Source organism: Anser brachyrhynchus (genome assembly GCF_964034855.1).
Source record: "Anser brachyrhynchus genome assembly, chromosome: 6".
In the NCBI taxonomy this organism is placed as follows: Eukaryota; Metazoa; Chordata; class Aves; order Anseriformes; family Anatidae; genus Anser; species Anser brachyrhynchus.
This window is the reverse complement of record NC_137700.1, coordinates 30,792,825-30,818,434: the sequence shown is the minus strand read 5'-3', so window position 1 is coordinate 30,818,434 and position 25,610 is coordinate 30,792,825. Positions and strand designations below refer to the sequence as shown.

The 25,610-nt window shown below is 63.3% G+C and overlaps 2 protein-coding genes and 1 long non-coding RNA gene across 7 annotated transcripts in view; 1 reads left to right on the top strand and 2 right to left on the bottom strand.

The window, feature by feature from the left end:
- KCNIP2 (potassium voltage-gated channel interacting protein 2) overlaps positions 1 to 16,463 on the bottom strand; it is a 32,748-nt gene extending 16,285 nt beyond the window's left edge. The window contains exon 1 of one of the 4 annotated variants that reach the window (XM_080597368.1): positions 16,139 to 16,463. In XM_080597368.1, coding sequence (XP_080453494.1) covers positions 16,139 to 16,211 — 73 coding nt within the window. In that variant the 5' untranslated portion in view covers positions 16,212 to 16,463. Of the gene's footprint in view, positions 1 to 2,105; positions 9,357 to 16,138 lie in introns of those variants that run through there. The other 3 variants (XM_080597372.1, XM_080597367.1, XM_080597371.1) reach the window with 3 other exon arrangements.
- A 230-nt stretch (positions 16,464 to 16,693) lies between these two features.
- Positions 16,694 to 22,612, top strand: LOC308197035. Its single transcript, XR_013952531.1, has 2 exons — positions 16,694 to 19,437; positions 20,181 to 22,612. It is a non-coding gene; the product is annotated as an uncharacterized lncRNA (long non-coding RNA).
- ARMH3 (armadillo like helical domain containing 3) overlaps positions 21,940 to 25,610 on the bottom strand; it is a 120,850-nt gene continuing 117,179 nt past the window's right edge. For both annotated transcript variants that reach the window (XM_080596808.1, XM_080596809.1), the window contains exon 26: positions 21,940 to 24,286. In XM_080596808.1, coding sequence (XP_080452934.1) covers positions 24,194 to 24,286 — 93 coding nt within the window. In that variant the 3' untranslated portion in view covers positions 21,940 to 24,193. The remainder of the gene's footprint in view (positions 24,287 to 25,610) is intronic.

The window sequence follows — 25,610 nt, the reverse complement described above, 5'->3', positions numbered from 1 at the left end:
GCCCTGACCACAGGACGGGTGCCCCTAGCCCAGTGCCACAGGGTGCTGGGATGCAGTGGGGTTCGGCTCTCCCCCGCGACGTGCCATGGGACCAGTCGGGTCACGGTCCCCAGCACAGCTGGGCAACATCTGCCCAGCTCCCTCAGGTGCTGCCGAGCCCCCTGGGGGGCAGCCTGATGGATAGGAGCCTCTCTCTTATTTTTTTTTTTTTGGTTCTCGGGGCCATCATCCATTAGGGAGAGTTAAATTTAGGTTACAGCTGATCCCTTATTACCTCGCTGCTAATCAGAGCACGAGCAGATTATTAATAAGCACATTAAAATATTGGCGAAATGCTATTTCGGGGAGGTGAAGTCACAGTTTTAATCTGGTTAATTGATTGAGTCATTTCTCTTTCCCCCCCATCGGTGACCTGCCCTTGCCTAGCTCCCCGGGGTGCCTGGCCGGGGGGCATCCCCCCCCACCCGGGTCCCTGTGGCCGGGCACCTGGTGCCCTCCCCGGTGGGCTCTGTGGCATCTCCTTAGCCTGTGTAGGGAGGGCAGAGGGGCTCATCCCCCAAAAAAGGGGCAGATGGGGGGCACGGAGATTGGAGGGGGACAGCACCCCTTCGCCATGTGGACAGGAGCAGTGGCTGGAGAGGAGGAGATGCTGTGCAAACCCCGCATCCCAGCCCCAAACTCCGAGCCTTGGGGGGGCCACAGACCTGCCCAGCTTGGGATTTCCACCCACTCTGGCTTTTCCCCAGCGCAAAAGGACCCCAAGAAGAGGGCGAGCAGTGGCAGCTGGTGCCTTGCTGCCAGCCCTGCCCTCTGTGCCTGTCCCAGCCTGGCACAGCCACGGGGACAGCACCAGGACAAGCCCTTGGGGCTCCTCAGCGTTGCACACGGGGGGCACCCGCTAGGGATCGGCCCCATAGAGCCCAGCCGGGATGGGTAGGGAAGCCCAGAGCAGCAGGACGAGGACCTGGAGGACATCCCTGGGTGTCGGGGGACAGGAGCACCTCGAGGTGCCCCCGTCACCTGCAGCTCTGCCCTCGCACTCAGCTGACTCATCCTCTGCTCGGGACGAGCAGGATGGTGCCCGATGGAGATGGGGACGGTCCCAGCGCTGCTATGGGACATGTGGACAGCGGGTGGCATGGCAGCTTGGCACGGCTCAGATGGGAGATGGCACTCCAGTGTCCCCACAGCCCTGCCACCAGCCCCCAGCACAGCACCACGGGTGCCACCGCCTTCCCCGTGCCCCAGGGGCCGGGAGACGTGCGGATGAGGAGGGGACGGAGCCTGGCAGGATTTTTGTGGGCAGACAGGATCCTGGAGAAGGCGGCGCGAGTGCCAGCCCTGTTCCAAGGAGTGACGTGGCCACGTTGGCCCAGCAAGGCCTTCCCCGTGCTCCCAGCTCCTGGGCATCCCAGGCACGAGGGCGGCTCCTGCTCCACCCGCACCCCAAGAGCAGCACAGGGCTTTGCCCCAAAGCAGGGACTGCCGCTGTCCCCGGGCTCCCGGCACACACAGGCACACCAGGACCTCCCCGAGCCGTGCCCACGGCAGTTAGGAGGTGGCTCCCGGCCCTGACCAGACATGGGGTGGGACGGGGGGCTTGACCAGCTGGCCGGGCAGCAGAGGGGGCTCAGGGAGGGCTGCGGGTCCTGCCACGGCTGTCCCATCCAACCAAGGGTCACACAGATCTGTCCCCAGGGCCAGGTGGCCTCCCAGGGCGGAGGGACAGGACCAGGGCACCCAGGCTGTGTCCCTGCCCCAGCCCTGGGCACACCCAGGGCTTCTCCTGCAGCCCGGAGGGTGCAGAGAACGCCTGGGGCATCGGGGAGGGGCACGCCAGCTGCGATGGATGTGCACAGCGGTCCCCTCCCCGGCTAAAATATTCCTGGCACCCCAAGTCCTCAGGGGACCTCCGGGGGCTCTCATTACCCCCACAAGCATCTTTCGCCTTGCCCCCCCATAGAGCACGCTGCAACCCCCCCTGCCCGGGGCTGAATGTCTCAGCACCCAAACGCCCCCCCCCTCCCCAAATAACCCCGCAGACACGGCCCCACGGAGCCCCCCTCCCGCAGCACAGAGCCCCCTGCCCCCAGGGCGGCACCTACCTTGGGAGAGGGTCCCGGTGACGAACTGGTAGAAGAAGCGGATCACCCGGCCCAGCTGCCTCTTGCAGCGCTGCTGGCAGTGGCTCATGGCTCCAGCTCGCAGCGCTGGGGAGGGACCCGGCCGCAACCCCCCCCAAACCCAACCACCGAACAGCCCCCGGCTCCTCCGAGCACCCGGCGATGCCCGGGGCGAGACAGAGCCTTCCTCGCCCGCAGCGAGCCCGTGGGCATCAGCGGTGGGTGCAGCGGCCCTGCGGGGAGGGCAGCGGCAGCGCGGCAGCCTCCGGGCCCTGCTCCCGGGCGGCAGGCAGGCGGCCGGGAAGTTTTGTGCCGGGATGGTCCCGTGAGGCCGGGCTGCCAGCCGAGGTGCCGCCGGGGATGGCTCTCCCCGGGTTGAGGTGCACCAAATCTCACCGCCGGCTGCAGGGCAGTCAGCGGGGTGCCAGGGTGAGACCCCCCCTCTAGAGCCGTGCCAGCCCGCTGCCCCCTCTGCAAAAAAAAGGGTGCGGGGAGAGGTGGGGAGCAGCGGCCGGGGGGGATGCTTGGGGCTGGGGAGCCTCCGGGAGAGGCAGGCGGGCACCTCCCGGCTGGCAGAGCCCCTGCTTGCCCCCGGCTCGTGGTCCGCCCCTTGGCAGCAGCTGGACCCGGCACTTCACGCCCCGGGAGCCGAGGCAGGTTGGTATGGCAACCCGCAGGCTCCACAGGTCCCGCTGGCCAATGAGGCACTGCTGCATCCCGGGGCCGCCTCTCTCCAAGAGCAGGGAAGGATGCTCCTTGCGGAGGGGAGCCGACACGGACAGCATCCTGCATCCCTGGGCATCAACCGCCCGGCGCCGAGAGCAGCCTGCATCCTTGGGCATCAGCCCTCCGCTCCTGCTACCAAGTGCTGAGAGCATCCTGCATCCCCGGGCATCATCTGTCCGGCACAGCGAGCATCCTGCATCCCCAAGTATCATCTGTCCGGCACAGCGAGCATCCTGCATCTCCAGGTACCAACCGCCCACCTCCAGCAGGCTCCACACAGGGAAGGAGAGGAGGTACAAGGATGAGAGGAAGAGGATTCAGGCTCCCACACTGCCTGGACTCGGAGCTGCTCGCTCCAAAGCTCAGCCTGGCAGCGAGCTGCTAGTTTGCGCGGTATGTCAGAGCCAGGAGAGAGTCTGGCGCGTGGCAGCGGTGGGATTTCCCGGCTCCCAGAGCCAGCCCGAGATGCTCGGTGCCTACTGGCAAGCACGTCCCTTCCCCGAGTCCCATTTTCCCAGCTGCGGTTCCTGCTCCACATCGCTTCCACACCCCGTGCCAGCAGGATCGCAGCTCCGCATCCATCCAGGCTCTATTATCTCATGAGCTTCATCTCTTATTAATGGGGGAGGAAGTGAAGAAAAATGGACGTGATGGAAATTATAGCTTCTGCTCCCTCGGAGATGGAAAGGGTGTGCGGGCACGATCCGGCCAGGCACAGCCAGAGTGCCCCACAGATGTCCCAGCCGGGAGCCCCAAGGGACAGGGCAGGAGCCCCCCCCAGGGTTGGCATGGGGTAACCTCACGCCCTGCTCCCCAAAAGAAGGGGCATCCTACCCCTGTCAGCCAAAAGCTCAGCAATTTGGGCTTCCAGCAGTGCCCAGTCCCCCAGGGGCCAAATCCTGCAGACCCAGGGGGAGGGAGACGGCCTCACCGCATCACTGAGCAGCCGGCACAACGCAGCCTGGTCCAGCACCCAAAAAACCCGTGGGACACCGGAGAGGTGGCAAACAGCCACAGGAGGGTGCCAGAGCCCACAGGACACGAGAGCAGCAAAGTCGGCAGATAAATCCCAAACCCACCGCCCTGCTCCCTGGGAGCAGGTCCGGGGCAGGTGGGAGATGCCAGCAGCATCCTGCGCACCCCGATGTCCATGTGGGATAGGTCCCCCCCCAGCCACATGCACAGAGCACCCACGGTGGCCTCGGGGACACGGCTGGGGAGAAGAGCCCGGCACCGATGTCACCCCCCAGCCCTGGCTGCCCCACCAGCACCCTTGGGTGCTACAACCAGTCTGGAACTGGAGATGGATTCCCAAAGAGCATCACCCCTCCGGTTCAGCCCTCGGCTCTCCAGGGGGGCCTCGTGCAATGACAGCAGGCAGAAGCTTGCAGGGACCCCCTGGGCCGAGCCCGGGGACTGTCCCCTCCCCGTGCCACCTGTGCGGTGACAAGCCCCGAGGGGTGACAAAGCCCATGGGGTGACAAAGCCCGAGGGGTGACAAACCCCTTGGGGTGACAAAGGCCATGCGGTGGCACCGTGCTGCTGCTGCTGCCTGACGCTAAGAGGAGCCCCCACACAGCGCAGAACAGGCGGCACGGCCACGGGGAGGTGAGCTGGGGACATGGCTCGTTCCGGTGGCCGGTGGCACACGGGGGACAGCGGGGGACGTGTACAGATGTGTCAGAGCAGGCAGGCAAGCGTGGCCACCTGAGCAAGGCAGTGCAAGGATGCACGTGGAGGGCGAAAGCCGTGTGTGCATGGATATACGGCCGCTACGGCGCTGGCAGTCCCCTGCAGGGACAGTGACAGCTCTGTCGGGGAGGGGACACCCACCACAGTCCTCACCCTCCTCCCTGCCCTGGTCCCCCAAGCCCTGAGCTGGCTCCTCGCAGCCATCAACCCCATGGCCATGGGGCTGGGGGCTGCCAGGAGAGCGCTGGGGGCAGGGAGCAGCCGGGGGAATTTGTGCTGCTTCCCCGCCATGAAATATTCATTGGCACAGCCGCAAAAAGAGGGGGGAAATCAAAGGTAAACGGCAGCGGGGGGAGCAGACACAGCGCTGGCAGGCGGCTCGGCACGGCACAGACAAGCCCATGGGGTGGCTGGGGCAAGGTACGTAGGGCTGGCGCTTGTACGGGGTCCCTCGTGCCCGTGCAATGCCCGTCCCACTGTCACCGTGCCGTGGGCATGTGAACACCCCTGGAAAATGCTCTCAGGTGGCAGACAGCCACCCAGCGTGGGCACGGGCACGCTGGGACATGGACATCCCTATCCCAGCGCTGAAAGCTGGTGCTCAGGGGTCTAAATCCAGCATCACCTTTTTGGGGGAGGACGGAGGGCCACAAGCACCCCAGACTGGAGGAGAGGGGGCTCGGCAAGACCCACCCCAGAACTGGGGCAAAAGGGATGAGGACGGGCACGACGCGAGCCCCTGGTCCCCATCAGCACCACGTCGGGGGGTCCCACCAGCCCTGGTCACGCTGCCTCCTTCCTCCTCCCAGCCCCGGGGACCTGCAGCCTCCGGGATGCAGGGAAGTGCCGAAAACACGGTGCCGGAGGAAATAAATAAGGCAGCTAATGAGGTAATTTGCATAGCTATTAGCAGGCAGGATTTGCAGCGCATCTGACATGGGATGCGCTGTCACAGCCCGGGGGTTCAGCAGGTGCTCGCAGAGGAAATCGTGCACCACGAGCTGCAGGGGCCCTTTGGTGGCCCTGTCCCCCGCTCTGGGGATGCAACGGGGACAGGAGGAAGCTGAGCGCGGCACGGAGTGGGGCAGACATCCCGCCGCCCCCAGGGGTGTGGGGTGAGCACACGTACAGCCCGCGATGCTGCTGGATCCTGAGACGCTGTGCCAGGGTAAATGCCCCCGTAACGCGGCCGTGCCGATGCAGAGGGGTGGCGTGCAGGGCCACCCTCCCGCGGGCTGCCACAGCACGTCTGGCTTCGATCAGCGACCTGCCGTGACAGCTCGGCTCGTTCCCAGCTGGTGGAGCTTGTTAAAAAATGCATGTGGCGCGATCCGGCTGCTCGGGGAGGCGCTGCCAGGGAAGGAGCCCGGCCCCAAAGCTGCTGGCCCCAGCTGCCATCCTGCCTGTGGCTGGCACGCAGCGGGAGGTGGGCAGCAGCCCGGCACTGGTGGCACGGGGCTGGGGACGGGGACGTGTCCAGAAAGACCCAAAGATGGGCGGTTGGACAGACAGACACCAGCTCCACCAGCATCTCGAGCCAAAGCCCCCCCCTGAGCACCACGCCGGGGCATCCATCACACCCGTCGCCGGCCCACGGGAGCTGAACTGCTCCCGTCCCAGCCCCCAGGTTACACCAAGACTCCTCCCAGGCTGTATTTTTAAGTCAGTTCTGCTAAATATTTCAAGGATTTACACAGAAAAGCTCTCTGTGCTCCGCAGCGCACTGGCGGGCTGCGGCACCCCCGCCTGCGGGGCGTGAATAATTCATCGCACCCGGGGAGGAGGGGACGGGGCAGGCTGGCTCCATCGCCCCCAGCCACGGGTGCACCCCTAGACCACCCCGAGACCCTCCAAAGAGCACAGCCGCAGCATCTCCTAATCCCAAAACAGCAGCAGTGGGGCCAGCATCTTTTTGCCCCTTGGATGCAAACCAACCCAGCTGCATGCCCACAGCACCCCACGGGGGTCAGCAGGGTTTTCCATCCCCAGCACAGAACCCCCACACTTCCCATGCCCCCAGAGCCTGGCCAAGCTTCCCTGCACGCTCCAAACCTCACCTGAACCGAACGGGAAAAAATAAATAAATCTCAGCTTGGCCACAGGGATGGGAGCAGCGCCTTGTTACAGCTCCCCCTGCCCCCAAACCTGCCCCAGGAGGGCAGCTGTGCGTCGGGCTCCCCTCCCACCCCACCACACTCAGCACCCAGCTCCAAAACAGGGCGACAGAGACAAAACCGACAAGCCCCGTGCAATTATGCACAGGTCGTGCTCCGATAAACGAGAGACGGCACCGGGCTCATTTCCGTGCAATCAGCGCCAGCTCGGCGGGGTGACGGGAGGTGGGGACGGCGGGGACAGAGGTGCCAGGGATGTCACCTCGCCTCCCAGGCACGTGGGTCCCGGGGGTGTCCACGGGCTGGCAGCGTGGCCCCCTCGGTGCAGCCGGAGCCAGGCTGCGAGCACCGGGAGCTCCGGCACGCAGCGGCTGCACAGCTGGGAGAGCAAGATAAGGTGCCCCAGGGATCCCCAGGAGGGGAAACGTCCTTCAAAAAGCAGGGATCTCCCCCAAACGGACTCGGCTTGAAGGCACAGGGAGTGTTTGCTGCTATGAATAACCCCGGTGCTGCGACAAGGGGCCTGCTCCCCGTCCCCATCGCTGTCCCTGCCCGCGGGGGAGATGCAGCAGGGAGGGACGCTGGAGATGGCTTTTCCCCCTTGATCTCCCCACACCAGCAGCCCCCCCGCTGGCCTGACACCCCCGATGGGTGACAACCCGCCTGGGGGGGGGATCCAGGGGTGGCTTTCTCCAGCCCCAACCCCAAACACTTGTGGTTGACGCCCCCCACGCCGACCCTCGCCCCCTGCCCGCTCCTGCCCCAAGGGCAGGCTCGGCCCCCCAGCCACAGGGCACCTCCAGGGCACGCGCTCAGCCTGCTGCAAGCCCCGGGGGGGGCCCCCAGCGTATGCCATGTTAAACTGACGTTTTGGGGACAGGAAAGCTATTTTGGGTTGTTTCAGAAGCGGTGCTACGGTCTCTGTTTGCCTGCCTCCGCCGGGGGGAGGGATGCTCTCCCGGGGGGGGCCGTGGCAGGCAGAACGGTGTTGGGCCGCGGTGCTCAGCTCTCTCCAGCCCCAGTGAGAAAACCACGTTCCTGGTTTCCAACCTCATCATGAGGGTCAGGAGCTCCCAGCCCCACGGCCAGGTGAGCGATGGATCAGCACCAGGAGGGAGCAGAGGCACAGCCAGACAGCCCCTAAAATAAATGGGGGCTCCCCTTGGGCCCCCCAGACAGCAGATCCGCAATGACAGAGCAAACCCCTCTGCTCCAGCACCGTCCCCGTCCCCACAGCACGCACCTTGCTGGGACACCCCAAAAAGAAGCAGACGGGGCCGAGCAGCCACCCCGTCCCCAGGAGCCCCCAAACGCCCCTGATAGGAACGAGCGTGCCCGGGGAGAGCGCAGCCTCCCGGTGCCAGACCTGCCGAGAGGCTCCGAAATAAATATGTTAATAATCAAATATCCATCCCGCGCCTGAGCTCACGGGAGGACTTTCAAGTCTAATTAGCAGCAGATTTGTACCATCGCTGCCTGGGCTCGAGGGACGATTTGCCGTGGTTCCCACGGAGCGAGAGGCTCCGCTATAATTAGCCAGCAGCCTCCGGCTGCCAGCGCTGCCTCCAAATCCCCCCGCGCTCCGGGCCAGGGGGCAGGCAGGGCCCAGGTAAGCCGAGATGAGAGATGCCCCCCAGGCTTTGATCTGTGCAAAGCCGCGAAGTCGGGGCTGCAAATCTGGGATGAGGGCTTGGCAGCGCTCAGCTCCTGCGCCGGGAGGAGGAGAGGCATCGGCACCCCAAAACTGCAGGTCGCCCCCTGCTCTCCTCTCCCCGCTCAGCTGCGAACCCCTCCGCCCCACAGCACCCTGCCACAAGGCATCCCCAAAATCTCGCCATCCCCAGATTTAGCATTTCCAAGCCCAATGTCTCGTTAGGAGCAGCTAATTGTGGCCAGAGGTGGCTCCCAGGATTTCGGAGAAGTCTGCCAGCTCCCCAGCCCGTGGACCCTTCCCACACCACAGCACGCGCCCACCTGCACCTTTTTCACCCCGTGAGTTCTCCAGCGTCCAACGACTGTGATCAGCTGCCCCGCTGAAACACCCCCTCTGACCCGAACAACAAATACCAACACTTCTTCACTAGCACAGACACTGGGGTACCCTTGTTCGGCTGCGCCCCCCCAGCAGCCCTCCCCGTCCCCCTCTGCCAGCCCCGAGCCACCTCCCCAGCGCTACGGGGTTGTCCGTGCCAGCAAACGAGGGGTTAACAGCCCCTTGCTTCCCCACGGTTATTTAATTAAGCAGTGATAAAAGCGAAGACGTATTACGGGAGAGTGACAGCGGGCTGTAATTACAGCAGGGCGGGCTGAGGAAACAAACAGCGGGGAGGGAGACGCGCGGTGTCTCGGGGCTGGGGGCTCCCCGTGCCCCTTGGGCATCCCGACCCCAGTGAGATGTGGGGTTTCCAACGGGTCGCTTTTAAATACTGGACGTCACCACCTCCCTCCCTGCCCCAATCCCTCCCGGGGGACTGCTGGGACACGGCCACCTCCCTCCTGCCTGTCCCACACCGCTGGCCCCCGTGCAGCCCCCAGCCACGTCCCTTCCCGGCGCTCAGTCCTCCTGCTCTCAGCGCAGCCCACTCAGGCTCCCCATCTCCCATCCCAGCATCCTCAGATTAATGCCTGGCTGAGCGTGGGGTAGAAGGAAATTCACCCTGGGAGGGGCAGGGGGGCACCCTCTATGAGCATTTTAGGGACCGAAGAATTTCCCTGCCCAGAGGGGGACCTGATCCTACCAGGGAGAGCATCTCCAGCAAGGGCTCCCCGGGGGCAGCAGCACGCAATCCAAAACCATGGGGGGGGACACTCCTTGTCCCCACGGAGCCCCTTGCAGGAGCCACACGGGGAAGAGCAGGCGCCGAGGCAATGCCAAACATCTCACCCCGCCGAGCTCCGGGCAGGACTCGGCCCTTTTGGGAAAACCTCCCGGGGAGCTGCCGGCATCGCTGCTGGCACCGTGCGCCCGTGGCACCGTGACCCCAGCGGGGCCGGGACGGTCCCAGGGGACGGTGGCACCTCGCTGTCTGCTCCCATCCTGACCCCGGGGGGCAGGCGTCACCCCCAGAGCAGCGCTCGCGCCCAGCCTCCGAGTTACGCAACGAATTATTCCGCTCGCATTAATGACTTTGCGGCAGAGGGGGAAATGACATGAGTGATTCCTGGAGCCCGGCAGTGACTCACTTCGCACCGCCGAGGGGAGACGCGCCGGGGAAATGTGCTCAGGTCAGCACTGGTGGTGCAGGGCTGGGCTCTGCCGCTGCGGCGGCGTCTCCAGGGGGACAAGGAGGTGCCCGAGGGCTGGTGTCAGCGCCCGGCAGAGGGATGGGGTGTCCCCGAGGGACACCGGGGTCAGCCACAGCGTGCCACGGCACCCCTCGCCGCGCCGCGTGAGCCCCGTGTGTGACCCCAAAACCCAGCACCAGCGTCTGTCCCTCTGAGGTCCCCGCAGGTGAGCGCAGAGCTGGGGGTGCTGTGCCCACCTGCGTGCCCCCCGAGCACACCAGGATGGGCAGCTGCTCACCACGGTCTGTAGGGCAGGAGCGTGGGGACGAAGGGACAGCCGAGCACAACTGGCACGGGGAGTCCGGCCCAGCCTGGCCCTCTCCTTGCTCCCTCCCCTCTGGGAAGACCCGTCCAGCCTTTGCTAAATCACGCCATTAAAAACCCATCAGGATTTCCTCCTGGAGCGACTCGAGAGCCATCAAGGACCGGCCAGCCTGGCCACACACCTCGTGGGGACACCAGGGGACAAGCAGGGGACACGCAGAGGGGGTCAGCAAACCGCCACCAAGGGCCCCAGGGGGAATCCTGTGGTGACGGAGGGCTGGGTGGATTATTGCTCCGGGGGCTTTCTGTAAGAGACGCGATTTTTCAAAACGCAATCTAGGAAGAAGCAATTATCCAAAGGGGCCAGGAGCAGCAGCTCATCCGCCTCATCTCGTTAGGGAGCGGGCCGCCTCTCGTCTCACCCTGCTGCCGTTTGGATGTCTGCAGCGACCGGGCGAGAGCAGGTGAGGGTCTCCCCGGCTCCTGCGGGGTCTGGGGAGCACCCACGGGTGCTTGGTTTGGGGATGGGATGGGGCAGGTAAGGGAGACAGGAGCAGGATGCCTCATTCTGCCCCAGGGAGGATCAGGGAGGGGTCCTGCCAGTCTCTCATCATCTTGCCATCTTGCAATGGGGCCGAGGGGACGTGGCATGGGGTATCCCGGCCAAAACCACCCTGCCCTCTCTCCTCTGCTCCCCCGAGCACCCTCTGCCTGCAGGCGGCCACACCGCCACATCCAGCCCAGCCCCGATGTCCCCAAATGGGGGAGCAGGAGCAGCACGGACAGGACACCGAGCTGCAGCAGCGGTGCCAGCGCTGGCTGCCTGACCTAGCGATTCCTGACCCGGCAGGTCCAGGAACTGGGCAGCTCCTGCCAAAATGGGGCTGGGGTTGGATCGAGGGGCAGACGGAGATGAGCCCGGGAGGTGCACGCACAGCCCCGCATACCTACGGCACCGTGAGCGTCCCCAGGCGGCTCACCCTGCCCACACCAGAGGGGAAACATTTGGAGAGACCAGAATTCAGAGACACAAAATTCAGGTGCTGACCCCCTGTCCCCCAGCAGCTTATGGTGAACGAGGCAGCCCCCCTGCACCCGTCTCCCATCCTGCTGGGCTGTCTCCAAACGAGCTGATTGCAAGCAAAACCCACCCTGGGGGCTCAGCAACCCCATAGCAGAGGATTTTGATCCCCCCAGCCCAAGCTGGAGCCCCTCACCGTGGCGTCGGGGCTGCCCGCTCAGCCCCCCCCCGGGCAGGGCAGGGAGATTCATTTCGCTGGAGGCTCATTCATCTGCGGCACGATTAAAGCCCGGGGCCGGGATCCGTGCCGGCGGCGGGAGAGCGATTTGCCAGCAGATGGATTTATCATCTCCCAAGCACAGCAATTTGGCTTAAACGAAACCAAACCACTTCTCCTAATGAAAACACCGCTAATGAGCAGAGCCAGCGAGGGAGGGAGGGGGGGGCGGCTCCGCTAACGGGGTCTCTGCCGTCCTGCGGGCTGGTGCCACTGCCTGGTGCCCGAATCACGAGGCAAAGGCAGGAGGCTCTGCTCCGTGTGGACCTGGCACAGCCCGTGGTGGACCCTCATCGCGTCCCGCACCACGAGGCATGAGCAAATCCCCCCGCACGGCGTCTCCGGCCACGTGGGGCAGGACCCGCACACCTTGGCCGAAGTGGCGACCGCCCATGAATTGTGCAGCGGCATCTGCGGCAATCAGCTGCCGACCAAGGCGACGAACTTCCTGCCAATTAATCCTGGGCCACGAATTCCCCACGGCCCCCGACCTGCCTCTGGCTGCGGGGATTCAGCGGCAGCTGCCGAAGCCTCGGTCCCGGCCCCTCCACCAGCAAAATCCAGCATCGCCCCCGGTGCCCGCCTCTGCCCCGGCTGCTGGGGGTCACCATCCCACCTCCCCGCCGGCAGAGCCCCCCAGGAGCTCGGCCTCCATTTAGGAAAGGCCACCAAGCCCCCTGAGAGGCAATCCCTCGGCGTGGAGGAGCTGCGAACAAGCCAGGACAGCAAAGAGGGCCGAGGCATGGGAGGACAGACGCCGGAGGGAGGGAGGCAGCAGACAGACGAGGCAGTCAGGCAACGCTCCCGTCGCCCTGGGAAGGTGCAGCATCTGCAGGGATGTTGGGCACAAGGGGACCCCACGGGAGCCCCCACCCCACTGGGAGCCCATTTCTCGCCGTTCCCCACCCCAACCAAGGATTTCCCGGGGACATCAGGCACCTGGCTCTGGGGACAGCCCGGCTTCCAGCCCAGCCTCACCGCCAGGCAGCGGAGCAGCAGTGGCAAGCGGAGGGGTGGGCACGGGGGGCGGCAGCAGCAGGGGGAGGAGGTGGGCTGGGGGGCAGCAGGGGACGGGCAGCAGGCTCGGATCCCACGGGGAAGGACATCGGTGCTTGTGCAAGGAGCAGGGCACGACCCTCGTGTGCTGCTGCTGGCCAGGGGGCTGCAGGCAGCCGGCACGTGTGGGCAGGGCAGAGCGGGGCGGCTGCGCACCCAGGGTGCTCGTGTGCTGGCAAACGGGCAAGAAAAGGAGCTTTGAGGTGCTCTCAGATGCTCTCCCTATCCCGTCCCCATCCCGGGACCCCAGCACGCACACAGGCACGGCACACGACCTGCCACGCACGCTCGCATCCTGCCCTCGCTCCCAGCCCGGCTGTCCCAGCACCCCCTACACAACACTAAGCGGGACACCAGAGCTGACGCTATCCCCCTTGCAGGTGTGAGTCTTAGGCTGTGGAAAGCTTGCAGAGATTTCCCTCCCGTCTGGACAAGCACGGGCTGCAAGATGCCACAACGGGGCCACCAGCTGCAGGAGCAGCCCTACATCTGCCCGTCAGCGGGAGCCCCCCTGCAGCAGGGGCACCACCAGCGGCTTTTGCAGCTCAGCCCCATCTCCCCTCGCCTACAAGCACCGGGGAGATGCCTTAAAAGACCCTCGGTCATTCACCACCCGGCTGCTGTGCCGGGACATGCACTTCTCATCTCGCAGGGGCTGGGAGAAGAGCGGGAGCTCTGGAGTGCCCACCTACCCGCGGCGCCCCGGGAGGCAGCAGGATCCCAAAGCCCTGCGGATGGTCTCTATAGCAATTGCTCACCCACTGCTAGCGCTGCGGCTGCCTTCGGGGTGGAGCAAAGCTGTTGCTCGGGGCCCCGAAACGCTACGGGAGGGAAAAAAGCAGGGAGGAAAACCAAACCTCCTGCCCGCCCCTGTGGGTCCAGCCGCCCTGGAGGTGAATCCCTCGCCCTTCCACCAAGCAGCTGAGGGGTCTGACCCGCTGCAGGGTGCCCGGTGTAGACCCCACGCTGGTGCCTGCTGTCCCGCTCGCAGGACACGGCAGGGAAAGGCTCGCCCCACGGGGTGACGTGGAACCCAGGGCCGCCCGTCCCTGCTGCCCCCGGAGGGGCAGCCAGGAGGAAGAGCCCCCTCCGGGACCCCCCTATTCCTCGGGGAATTTACCTCCGGTCCTCAGGGCAGGGCGGCACTCGGGTCCCATCTCTCCTGCACCGAGAGCCATGGCCGGAGCAGTCCCAAGACACGGGCTCGGGGCTCTGCTCGCGCGCTAATCGCTCCTGTCATTAGAGGGCCGGAGGAATAATGTAATTTATGGATGGCTTTTATTTCTCGCTGGCGTCATCTAACTATCCCCGAAATGGACCGCTTTAATTTCCTACCGGCGGAGCCTTAAGCGTTTCTCTCCTTAACGCCCCGGCGGGCGCATGGCCCCCGCTGAGCCCCCTCTCCCCACCGCTTGCCCGCCTGCCCTGGCCTCTCACACACACGGCCACGTGCAGCTCCCGCGCTGCCACCGCCGCTCCGACCGGCACCGGGGCACCGAGATGCTGCTGGTTCATGGCAGGGGAGAGCTGTCGGTGCAGCCGGGTTTCCAGCAGCTCTTGAGATCTAAAATAAAAATCCCCGTGAGCCGCTGGGGGTTTCTGCAGCTGGGGGCCCTTCTTGCCCTTAGCTCCTCTCCTGCTTGTATTTCTAGCCCTTCTGCATTCGTGCATAAATGGGGGCCTTGTCCCCCTCGCCCCTGTTTTGGGGAGCGCTGGAGACCAGCTGCTGGCCCTGTCTGCGGCAGCAGCAGCCGCTGGAGCTGCCGTGGGGACATCTCGTGTCAGGTCTGACATCAAATCATCTCGGTTCACGGCTCGCATTGCAGATGTCCCCGGACCCTGCCGGAGCAGGGGGCTGCAGGAAAACCCCAGAGTGCTCATTCTGGTCCCCGAACAGGGCTGAGACACCAAACACCAGGGGGACACTAAGCCCACGCTGGGGCTGCCACCTCCGCCCTGGGGCTTTGCTACAGCCCCAGGGAATCCTCCCTGCATCCCTGGGGGGAACCAGGAGAGCCCAGGCCACGGTAGCAGGCAGGGGCTTGAGCTATTAAACCCTGCCCAAAGCTCAGGCTGCGTCCCCTCTCCTGCCTGCATCACTTCTACGCTCTTTCTGGGAGAAAAACAACTTTTCTCTACAGGCAGGGACAGCCTCGACGCGTTCAGCCAGCACCAAAAAGCCACCACAGGGGGACCGGACAGCGATGGCACGTGGGTGGCGTGTGCCTTCCCCATGCCTCAGCTTCCCACACTGTGAAATGGGACAGATGCTTCCAGCCCTGCTCCCCAGCAGCCCCGTTGCAGCGGGCACGGCTCTCCCCTGCCCAGGTCTCTGCTGCACGCCTTGCTCGGGAGGCAAACCCAGGCGTAAAAAGGTCTCGGAGAGACGGGAATTTATTTTTAACCTCGGTTTGATTTAAACCCATATGGGCATTTTAAAGTTACCGGAGAAACCGAAAGTTGTGTGTGGGTTCCAAGTTCCTACACAGCTCAAAAATATCTTCCCTGCAGCACGTTCGTGCAGGCAGCGAGCGGCATCTCCCATGCGCGGAGCTGCTCGGAAAAGCGGAGCGGGGGTCCTGCCCTGCTGCCACTGCCTCCTTGCCACCCCGAAGCAAAGCCTGAAACCCGCAGCAGAGCACGGCCAGAAAAGCACCACGGGGACGGGGACGGGGACCTGCCTGTGCGCACACCCGCTGCCTGCGGCACGAGGGCACCCGACTGCACCGGCCACGGAGAGGCTGGGCTCCGCCGTGGGCCCCGAAAGCAAGGGGGGAAAACTGCTGCCCCATTTCCCAGCTGCTGGCACCCTACGAGGGGATGGGGCTCGGCCGGATCCGTGGAGAGCACGTGGGGAAGGAGGGGAGCCACAGCTCCAGCCCGGCTACCGGACAGCAGGGCACAAGGTGCGAGGCAGGGATGTTGCGGGGCCGCGTGGGAAGCCGGGCAATTCCCTGCTGGGGGCAGAGGGTGAGGGGGGGACGCTGTAGGGTTGTGGATGGGTCATGTTCAGCCTCTCCCTGCCCCACAGCCGCCCCAGCTCAGGGGCAGAGGTGCTCTGCCCCAGCGGGAGGCTGCGCTCCTCCCCGGGGAGCGCTGGGTGCCCGGTGGAGGAGAGAGCGGGCTGCGGAGCTGCCGGGGGCTTTGCTGGGTGGGGGACACCTCTGTCCCTGGGGGGACCCTGCTGCTGGGGTGCTGCTGTGCCACCCCAGGGCGTCCGGGGCATTTTGGAGAGGGCCCGGCACCAAACCCTGCTGTCCCGGGCGGCGACGTGGGCTCGGGGGCAGCCAAAAGGGCTCCAAGCAGCCCAGCACGCCGTGGGGACAAACGCTTTCCCTCCGAGGGGCCGAGACCCTCCCCTGGGGCACCCAGGACGGGGGCCGTCACCCTGCTCCAGCACGGGGGTCGCCGCCACCCTCCACCCCCCGGGGCGAAGCTGTGCGGCGAAGCGGGGGGGGGGGGGGGCCGGGGCTCAGCCGGGGCTGGAAGCGGGCTGGGAACGGGGGCCGGGGGGGGGACCCGGGGGGGGGGGTTGCGGTCCCCGAGCGGCTGCTGCACCTTCCCCGGGGGCTGCACTCACCCGTCAGCTGGTCGTAGGAGCCGTCCAGGTCTCGGGAGTCGGACAGGCTCTCCTTCCTGCCTTTGCTCCGCATCTTCTTGGCCGGGGTCGGGGGGGGGGGGGGGGGATCCGCGACGGGGCGCACGGGCTCCGCCGCCGGGCAGGGGGAGGGGGGGGACCCCCCGGGGGCCGCCGCCGCCGCCGCCGCCTCCCCCCGCCCCGCCGCTCCCGGCGGCTGCGGGAAGGGGCCAGCGGAGCCGGGAGCTGGGCACGGCTCGGCACGGCTCGGCACGGCTCGCAGGAGCGCGCCGCCGCCGCCGCCGGGGCTGGGCACGGCCGCCCCCTCCCTCCCGTCCTTCCCCGCCTCCTCCCGGGAGCCGCCGGCCCGGCCCCGCCGCCGCCGCCGCGGGGAAACTGAGGCACGGCCCGGGGAGGTGGGGGGGGGTGTGTGTAGGGGGTGAGGGGGGGTCGCGTCTCGGCCGGTGGGCTGTGCCCTGGGGGGGTCGAAGAGGGAAGGGGAGACCCGCGGAGGGATAAATCTGGCTGTCTGGGGGGCTCTGGGGATGGTCTGGGGGTCGGGGACGGGGTTGGGGAAGGGGATGGGGACAGGAGATGGGGAAGGGGACCAGGAGGGATGGGGATGGAAAAAGGGATGGGGATAGGGATGGAGAAGGGGACCAGGATGGAGAAGGCACAGGGCAGCAGGAGGAGCGCAGGCCCCCGCTGCAGGGAGGTGAGGGCACCCCAAACCCTGCTTCTTGGGACCCCCCATGGGGGTCTTCACCCCCCTCCCCAGGAAGGTGAAGCCCAGGCTGGGGAGGCTGCTGTCTGGAGGAGAAAGTGGGCTGGGAACTGGTTAGAGGCAGAGGGGCCGTGCGGCAGCCAAACTGCAGCAAAGGCACAACGAGGGCGCCCCAAGTCCTTCTGTTTGCACCCAAAGGCGGGAGCAGCCCCCCATGCCACCCCCACCCCCAGCACGAGTTTCCCACGCACGGTCACGGCAGGGTTCCCCCTCTCAGCCCCACGGAAGGGGGTGCAGGGGCAGCACACGGGGGGCAGGTGCCTCCCAGGTGCTGGGTGCTGCCAGGAGCAGGGCTCGCAGCCCCACGGCCACATCTGGTGCTGGGTGCCGGCGGTGCCGCTGCTGCCCCCGCTGATCTGCTGCCATCTGCGCACGACGGGGGCCGGGGGGACACAGACTGCTGCAAGTCCCCACGGCACCGCGCTGCCCGTGCTCGCACCGTGCCACAGGGCCTGGGTGCGTTTTGGGGGCTGCCGGCGTTTGGCATCCTTCATCCCAGGGAGGAAGCACAGGGAGATGGAGGGGAGCAGGGGCTGGGGGCAGGCAGGGCACCCCGTCCCGTCCCGTCCCATCCCACTCCCTGCACCCGTGCCAGCCCTGCTGGCCCACGGGAGCCGCAGGACAGAAAGGGAATCCAGAGCAGCGAGGAGGGAGGGCCGGCGCTCACGCGGCGGCGTGTTGTCAGCGTGCTTTGGTGTCAAGCCATGAAAGAAGCCGCCTTAGTGAGGCAGCGATGCTTAGCAACTGCCTGGATCTAAAAATAAGAGCCATTTAGCGAAGAAAGCGCAGCGGAGAAATGCTCGGAGAAGGGCTGGGGAAACACGTTCCCTCCCCACGGCCCAGCCACGGAGCCGGCGTGCACCAGCCTGGCTGGAGAGAAAGAAGCTCCTGGGACAGCCCTGCCAACGCCCCTCTGCTGAGCCCAGGCGGAGCAGGACCCCGGCCACCCCAGGGACCCCCTGGAGACCCCCACACCGCTGGGCTCATCTATACTTGCCTGCTGCTCCCTGCTCCATCGCATCCCCAGCTACATCCACCAGCAGCCCCAGGGACTGGCTGTGTCCTGGGGAGGTGCTGGGGCAGGGGGGGCTGCGGGGGCTCACCAGGGCTCACCCACCTCGCCTCCAGCACCCTCGGGCCCGTCCCGCTGCGGCCGTGCCAGGCCTGGCGGAGCTGCACGGGGAAGTTTTCACCTTCTGCCATCCCCGGTCCGTCGGGAGGCAAACGCGGCTATTTTTATCCCAGCTAAGTGCTCCTGCAGGCGAGCGTGAGATGCTTTGCCAGGCTGGGGAGAGGGGGGAAAGGCGGGCGGTTCGGCGGGTACCATGGCGTGGGGATGGGGAGCGGGATGGGGATCCGTGGGTCCGGGCGGGGAGCAGCCCCCAAACCGCTGCAGGAGCGAGTCTGTCCCCAGTGGGTGCAGGCAGCGGCCCCGCTGCGGCTGTGCTGGGCGCAGATACCTCAGCAAACGCATCTGGCCGGGGATGGACACGGTGGCAAAGTCAGGCAGAGAGCATCCTTTGTGGACACCTCGCAGATGCAGAAAATCAGGAAGATCACCAGGGCAGCGTCCGAGGCTCCCACAGACGCTCGCGTGCCCGACGCAGCCCTGCTGGCTCCGTCCACCACCGCAGCACCCAGCAGCTCCGGGCGGGCAGGAGCCGTCCTGCGACCTCCAGGGCTGGGGAACAAGGAGGACGGGTGGCTTTCTGTCAGCACCGGGGTGGTGGCTGGATCCAGGGGTCCTGCAGGAGCTGCCCATGCGGCACAAAGGGCAGGGGGTGTAGGGGATTTAAAGGATGAGCGCGTGTATGGCAGAAGCTGGCAGCACCCATCCCCTCGCAGCCCAGGCCGGTGCAGGGGGCCAGGGAAAGACGTAATTTAACACTTCATTAGGTAACCACAAGGCATCGATCCGCCCTCCCAGCCTTGGCATCGCCTAATTGCGTATCTCCAGTCCTATTAATTCTACTGAAAAAGCAAGCAGGACTCGGAGTCTGATCCTATCGTTAGGAAATTTCAAACAGAGATGTAATTGCTGAGCGCTCTAAATCATGGGGACTTATCCCCTGTTAACAGTATTTTAAAGCCATGGCCACTGATAGCCGTCCTCGGGCCGTGCTCCCAGCACGTGCCATCAATCTTATTTTGGCTGCGGTCGCCTCTGGGCTGCAGCTTATGCTCAGCAGCGAGGGGCAGCTCTGCTCCCCCGCCAGAAGCTCCAAGAGCGAAGGGCAGAAACGGGAGCTCCTTCAGCCAGCTTTGCCTCCTGCACAAGTACCTGGTGCCCCCCAGGGCGTTACCGAGGACACAGCTTGAGCAGAGGAAGCTTGCAGCCCTGCGAAGCTGCCTGGCTCCAAGGGGGGAGCACCTCGTGCTGCTGCGAGACTCGGATCCAGGGGGAATTTCAGCTGCGGATCTTGAGGATAAACAGACGCCTGCAAGCTGCTGGGGGAGCCTCGCAGGCAGGAACACCGCAGGAGAAAGGGAGCCTCATCTGTAACACGCAAACCAGCAGGTGTGAGAGATCTGGGCATGGGGGAGGGAGAGAGGGTTGCGCACGCTCTGCACCCTCGCCAGCCCCTCAGCTGCCCTGCTCAGGCTGCCAGCAAGGAGGGAGGCCCCAGCAAGGGTCTGGCCCCGCTGCTGGGTGGGCTGCGGGGGCTCCGCGCCCACCCTGAGTGTGTTTCCCTGCCACTTCTGCACGGCGGATGCACGATCTGAGCGCAGGCTGTTTTAGAGAGCAGGGTTTGGAGAGGAGCATCCCCCGACTCAGAGAGGCCCTGAGGTGTAGGAGCCCTCCCAGCACCACAGAGCACGTCAGAAGGCAGCGTCACCGCTGAGCAGGGCACAGCCACCGGTCACCGGAGCGCCCTCGCCCCCACACACCGCCACGAGGGCCCTAGCTGAACCCCGGAGCCGGGGGGGGCTCTGGTTAATTAGTCACTAATTGCTTCAGAGAGGAAAAGAGCAAAAACCCAACCTGTGCATGGCTGGAGCAGGGTGACCCGTGGGTCCTGGCACTCGGCCAGGCTGCAGGTGGCAGGGGAAGGGGTGAGAGCTCATCCGTCAGAGCAGAGCTGGAGGAGAGCACAGCCCCGGGGGTGTCCAGCACCCCGCAGCCTCCCCATCCCCTCCGTGCCCCCGCGGGACTCCCGGGAGCTCCCAGCCTCTGGCAGCAGGCTGGCAAGGCTGGGAGCTGCGCTGCAGCGAGCGGCAAGCCTGGCTCGTTTAATCTTTTCAATTGAATTCAATTTCCAGCCACATGATTCAATTAGCCCTGGAGGGACGGCACGGCAGAGCAGAGGCCGCAGAGCAGCACCCGGCCCGGGCTCCAGCAGCCAAGTTGGGTGAGAGGAGCGTGGCGAGGAGCCGCGGGGGCTGCTCCCGCAGGGCCAGGGCCTGATGCCTGTCCCTCGGGGTCACACTGCGGTGCGGGGGCTGCGGAGGGCCCCGTTCTGGTGAGAGGAGGCAGGAGGTCGCCTGGGCAGGAGCTGCAGGTCCTGCATCACGTCTGGTGCATCCAAGTCCACAGCCCCGAGCACCTGCCAAAGGTAGCCTAAAGATCCTTTAACAAGAGAAGTGAAGCAAGTATGCAGTGATATTCCCCATCCTAATTACTTGGGGTCATCCACATGTGTCCTCGTGAGCTCCCCTACAGCAAGCTCTGACCAGCACGAAGGGCAGGTCCCACAGGCTTCGTAACAGCCTTTCTCCAGCCTCCTGGCCCAGGTTTCCATTCATGATTTACTTTGGCGGCTGCTCACCCCCTGAAAATGTCAGCAAAGGCATTAATTAGCTCCTAGTGCAAGTTCTGGGGGAAGAGGCCAGCTTACCCTGCCTGCTTGGATGCCTGCAGCTCCCAACGCCGAGCGTTTCCACTTTCCTTCCAGGTTACCGCAGGGGCCCATCTGCCCAAACCCCACCACCTCCCCCAGCACAAAACCTCCGCCCAGTACAACCCCACCCAGCACGGCCAGGCTGTGGGCACTTGCTCATCCCAACAAGCACCAAAGCAGAAAACGGAGCCCAGAGGGTAGGAGATGAGGATAAATGCCCACGAGGTATCGGTGCGGACACCTAGACGGAGAGCTGCTTGCAAGTGCCAAGAGCCAGCTGGAAACCTTACCTGCAGACCACAGCCAAGGAGCTGACGCCCCCAGCAGCCTCCCATTTGGCACCCTGCGCCCAAGGTGCCTCCTCCAGCAACCCACCAAGCAGGCTGGGGACACCTGGCATCCTGAAGAGCTGCCTCTCTCTCACTTTGGGTGAAGAACGGGGCTTTTAAAGAGCTAGGAAAGAGGAGTTGATCCCAAAAATCACAGTGGCACTTGCAAATCAATTTTTAATAACTCCCTCCAAAGTTGAGCTCAAACTCAATTTTTCTCCTCCAGAATTTGGTCATTATTTTGTAAAATATTTGTCTCCCTGCAGCGGCTGCCTAATTTAAAGGCAGGAATCTGATTTCTCCCCACACTCCCCAAGCCTCAGAAACAGCTCTTCCAATAATAGACTGGGTTATGAATTAGATATAATAAAACACACTCAAACTGCTCAGATCAGATACAGGAAAGTTTGGGGTCACGATCCACGTCCTGAGGCTGAATGCTGGAGTTAAATGGCTCTCTACTCAGCTCAAGCTGGCCTCAAAAGACAAGCAGTATTACGATGATTACCAAAACATGCAAATCTGTTGCAAAACCTGTGAGGAGGAGTTTGCTGACTCTGGCAGCAGGGAGAGTGTCACACTGTGCTCAGGTAGGTCCCTGCGTTCCTCCTTCACACCCACAGGCTCTCGGCCTTACGTTTGCCTTAATGGCAGCAACAGGGGCTTGGAGGAGGCTGATGAGTGCTGGCTTCTGGCTGCCAGACACCTGCAGCCCGGAACAAGGAGGAGGCGCTGCTGAGAGGCACCACAAGCAGCCCCTTAAGTTGCCACCATGCCACCACACGGGGACAGGGCCACCCCCCGTAACTACCCGACTCTCCCCTCGGTGAAGGACAGACGCTGCACACGCTGGACAGGCAGGGCTCTGCTATTTATTGAGCTCTAGATCTGTATGTACATCCATTTACAGCGCTTGGTTTGGTGACAGCGTGACAAGAGGACGTGCGTGACAGCCTGCCCCAGCTCGGCCGACCCGAGGAGGTGCTCCCGGTCACAGCCCAGGTGCGCCAGTTCATCCCGGCAAGGGAGCAGCGTGGGGAGATGAGTCCTTGGGCAGCTGAGCCCAGAGTGAAAAGCTGAGAATCCCAAAGGCTGCGGAGGCAGAGCCAGGCTCATCCCCGGCTCTCAGCTGCCCGTCTAGTCTCGGTCTGGACAGGATCAGAGAAAAGGAGGCACGGGACTCCGAGTCCTACCTCGAGCTGGTCAACTCGATACTCCAACAGCGGCGATGCTGGGGCTGTACTGGAGGAACTGGAGCCCCCTTGCGGAGGAAGTTTACCCCCTGGAGAGGAGATGGTGCAAGCAAGAGCTTCTCGAACACACTACAGACTACAGCACCACGTACTGCAACTATTTCTACTTGTTTGTCACTGGAGAAACGGCCCCCTCCCACATGCCCGGACCTGTTCTTGAGCTGAGCGACTTCGCGGAGCCTGCTTCTCCCAGGCACCATCCCTCTGACACGCACTCACCTGGCAGGAAAGCACGTACGTGTCTGCCTTTGCTGATGAAAGCCAAACAGTCTGTGCTGAGGCAAAACGTCCTCAGCTGGGAGAAGCCAGCACTCCCAAGGAAAACACACGCTCTGCATCAGGTCCTGAGACCAGTGGGCAGCCAAGGACACAGCTTTCAGTTTCCCATGCTCATGGCAGGTAAAGATGAAACACTGAACTGATTAGCAGATGTTAGCATGAACAAACATTGCCTAGAACTGGCAGAGAATGAGCAGGACACCACTCACACTACTCCGACCTATGAGGCTACGAGCAGGACTAGGCACTTTTTTTTTCCCCCCATGTTTTCTAGGAAAAAAAGCGGATCTGGGATGTAAATAACTTCCCTAGTTCAACCCGCCAAGTCAGGCCACGTCCTACCATACACTGCCAGGAGCTGAAAACGCATGAGCAGGGAGAAGGTGTTTGTGCTGCATGTTCCTGAGTTGGCAGCCTGACACAGCACCCAAAACAGACTCTATCTGACACAGGCACCTCTGAAACGCTGGCTCTTGAGCAGAAAGGTCTCCCTGTGACCCCGGAGCATCATCCTGGAGCTCTTCCTTAGGAAGTTTGTGGTGAGTCGCGCAGTGAAGACAGAAGGACAAGCTAGAAAGTGAAGTAACTACTCCTCTTTTAAATGCAGTACCAGCAAGCTACACACGAGGGAAAAACTGGGGACTTTTTAGCTCGTGAACATCACCAGGCACTTGCAGACCTGCAAGGCAGACATTCCTGTGAGGAAGAGGAAGATTGTCACAATGCAGTCTCTGATGGGCAACAAGGGGAACGTGGGTGGGTGGGAGCCAGCCTGTCCTCTGCCCCATGGAAGTGGAATATGTAAAAGTTTCCCTCAACCTTAGAAACAGCAGAGATGAGATGAGCAAGGGTGCACCAACCAGAGGTGGTCTGTTGCAGATGGCTCACTTCGATAACGTACACCCTTGCATACCGGCTCAGGCCAGACCAACAAGCCGGACTGGTAAGCTGGAAATTTCTCCTTCTTCAGTAATTTGATGGCTTGGTTCAAACAACACTTTCTGACATCTGAAACCAGCAGCGATCAGGGTACGCTCTCTTGGGAATCTGGTTTATATCCTCCCAAAACTCCCAGTGGGATGGCAACGGATTTGACCTACAGGGTGGAGGGAGGGTTGATCCAGGCTGCTCAAAAAGAGCAGCCCTTGCCTGGGGTCAGAGCTCTCCTGTGGAACAGACGACAACCTCAACCCTGAGCTGCCTCACACAGCTGGACCCATTTTATTACTTTGGTTGTGAGCTCTCCCCACCTCTGCTACGAAGGTTTCCAGTGCATCTTCCCTGAGGCTGCGGAGGGAATCTCCCATTGCTACGTGACAGAAACAGCTGCCCACCCCCGTGGCACCTTACAGAATTGCTTCCTCCTCCTCCACATGCCGATCACCTCTTCTCAGCCACAGTCCTGTTGAAACACATGCCTTTGGGATCAAACACACAGCAGCAAGGCTCTCCCCTGGAAGAAATGCAGTCTGTTCTGCAGGTGAAAGGCGAGGGGCGATCAGCCGCGGATCCGCGGTGTCCCTGCGAGACAGGCCCATCTCTGGTCAGCCCTGCGCAGCTGCTGCTCCCCTGCTTCAGGAGATCGTAGAGAATTCCTTCAGCAGGAGCTCCTGGCTCAGCGTGTTGAAAGCAAGGTTCTTCCTCACGTTGATGCTGATGGACCGCACCTGACAGAGACAAAACAAGATGGTTTAGCTGAGGGACTCGTCTTGGCTCCCGGTGGGTACGGCACTGCTGACACTGCTGACCTCTGCGCTCAGCATGAGCTGTTCTGCATGCTGGTACAGCTCTGAAAAGTTCTGTACTGAGACTCCACCTTGGCAAGATATCCCTGAAGATTAGCTGCTTTCTGGGATGACAAGAGTGTTTAAAGTGATATCCGAGGAAGGATAGAAAATTCAAAGTAAGAAAGGGATGGGAGAGGATGCTCTGCTTGGATGCATGAGCTAGCAAGACCTGATGCGTTCCCTGTTTGTGGGCAAAGTACAGGGAAATCAAGCACTTCCAGGCTGCAGCTGGAAGAGCATTTTCTGTGAGCGCCAACCAGCATTCTTCTGGATGGCTGCAGTGCCATGGCCTGTCCTGCTCCAGAACCCATAGAGCCAAAGATACCGAGTCAAGGAAAGGAGAGAGGACACGCTACTGTGCTGTAAACACAAATTACAGCCCAAGCTGGCAGGAAACCATGGGTTTGGAGCCAGCTGTCCGTATTCTGTGCTGCGTGCCCTACCCTCGATGTTGGATCACAGGCTGTCGCTGAAGAAGCATCTTTATCCCTTAATGATGTCTGACTTGTGGTCACCCACACAGCCTGCGAGGAAGAGGTGGGCAGACCCGTGGCAGAGCAGCTTCGCTTCCCGCTGCGTGCCCGCAGACTTGCTGGCCGAACGTGCCAGCCCCAGCCTGGGCTCAGTCTCAGCTGCACTCAGCAATGAGAAAACAGAGTCAAACATCGTCTGTGGCAGCGCCTGTGCAGCAGTGACGGGGAGCAAAACTGACACAAGCTCATCCAAACAACGGGATTACAGCTCCCAGAGACCCAGAGCCTGTGATAATAAGGTTGTTGATGACCTGGTTAGTGTTTTGTGCTTTTATTTAATTCATACCCCAGTGCTTTTAAAAAGTAGAATGAGGAATCCAAACACTGGGGTCTGGAAAAGAAGTTAGCAGTGTTTATGCTGTTGAGGGTCCCACCTGCTGCCCTGGAGGGAAGGGCAGAAAGCTCCCCAAAAGGCTGAATGCGTTAAAGAGTGGGAAACAAAACATGGAAGATTAAAAGGGAAAGTTGGGAAATGAACCCCAATAAAACCCACTGCACCGACCCTAGCAACGTGAGCAAGCTAGCAAAGGGGTCTGGACTTAAAGATGGCTTCTTCAAGATCTAGGTCTCCAGAAGACAGGTCTGCGCTGGGTGGTCTCCCCACCAGGAAATGGGAGCCCTGCTCATAGGATCTGGTCCCACTCAATTCGTATACACATACTGGTCTCTAA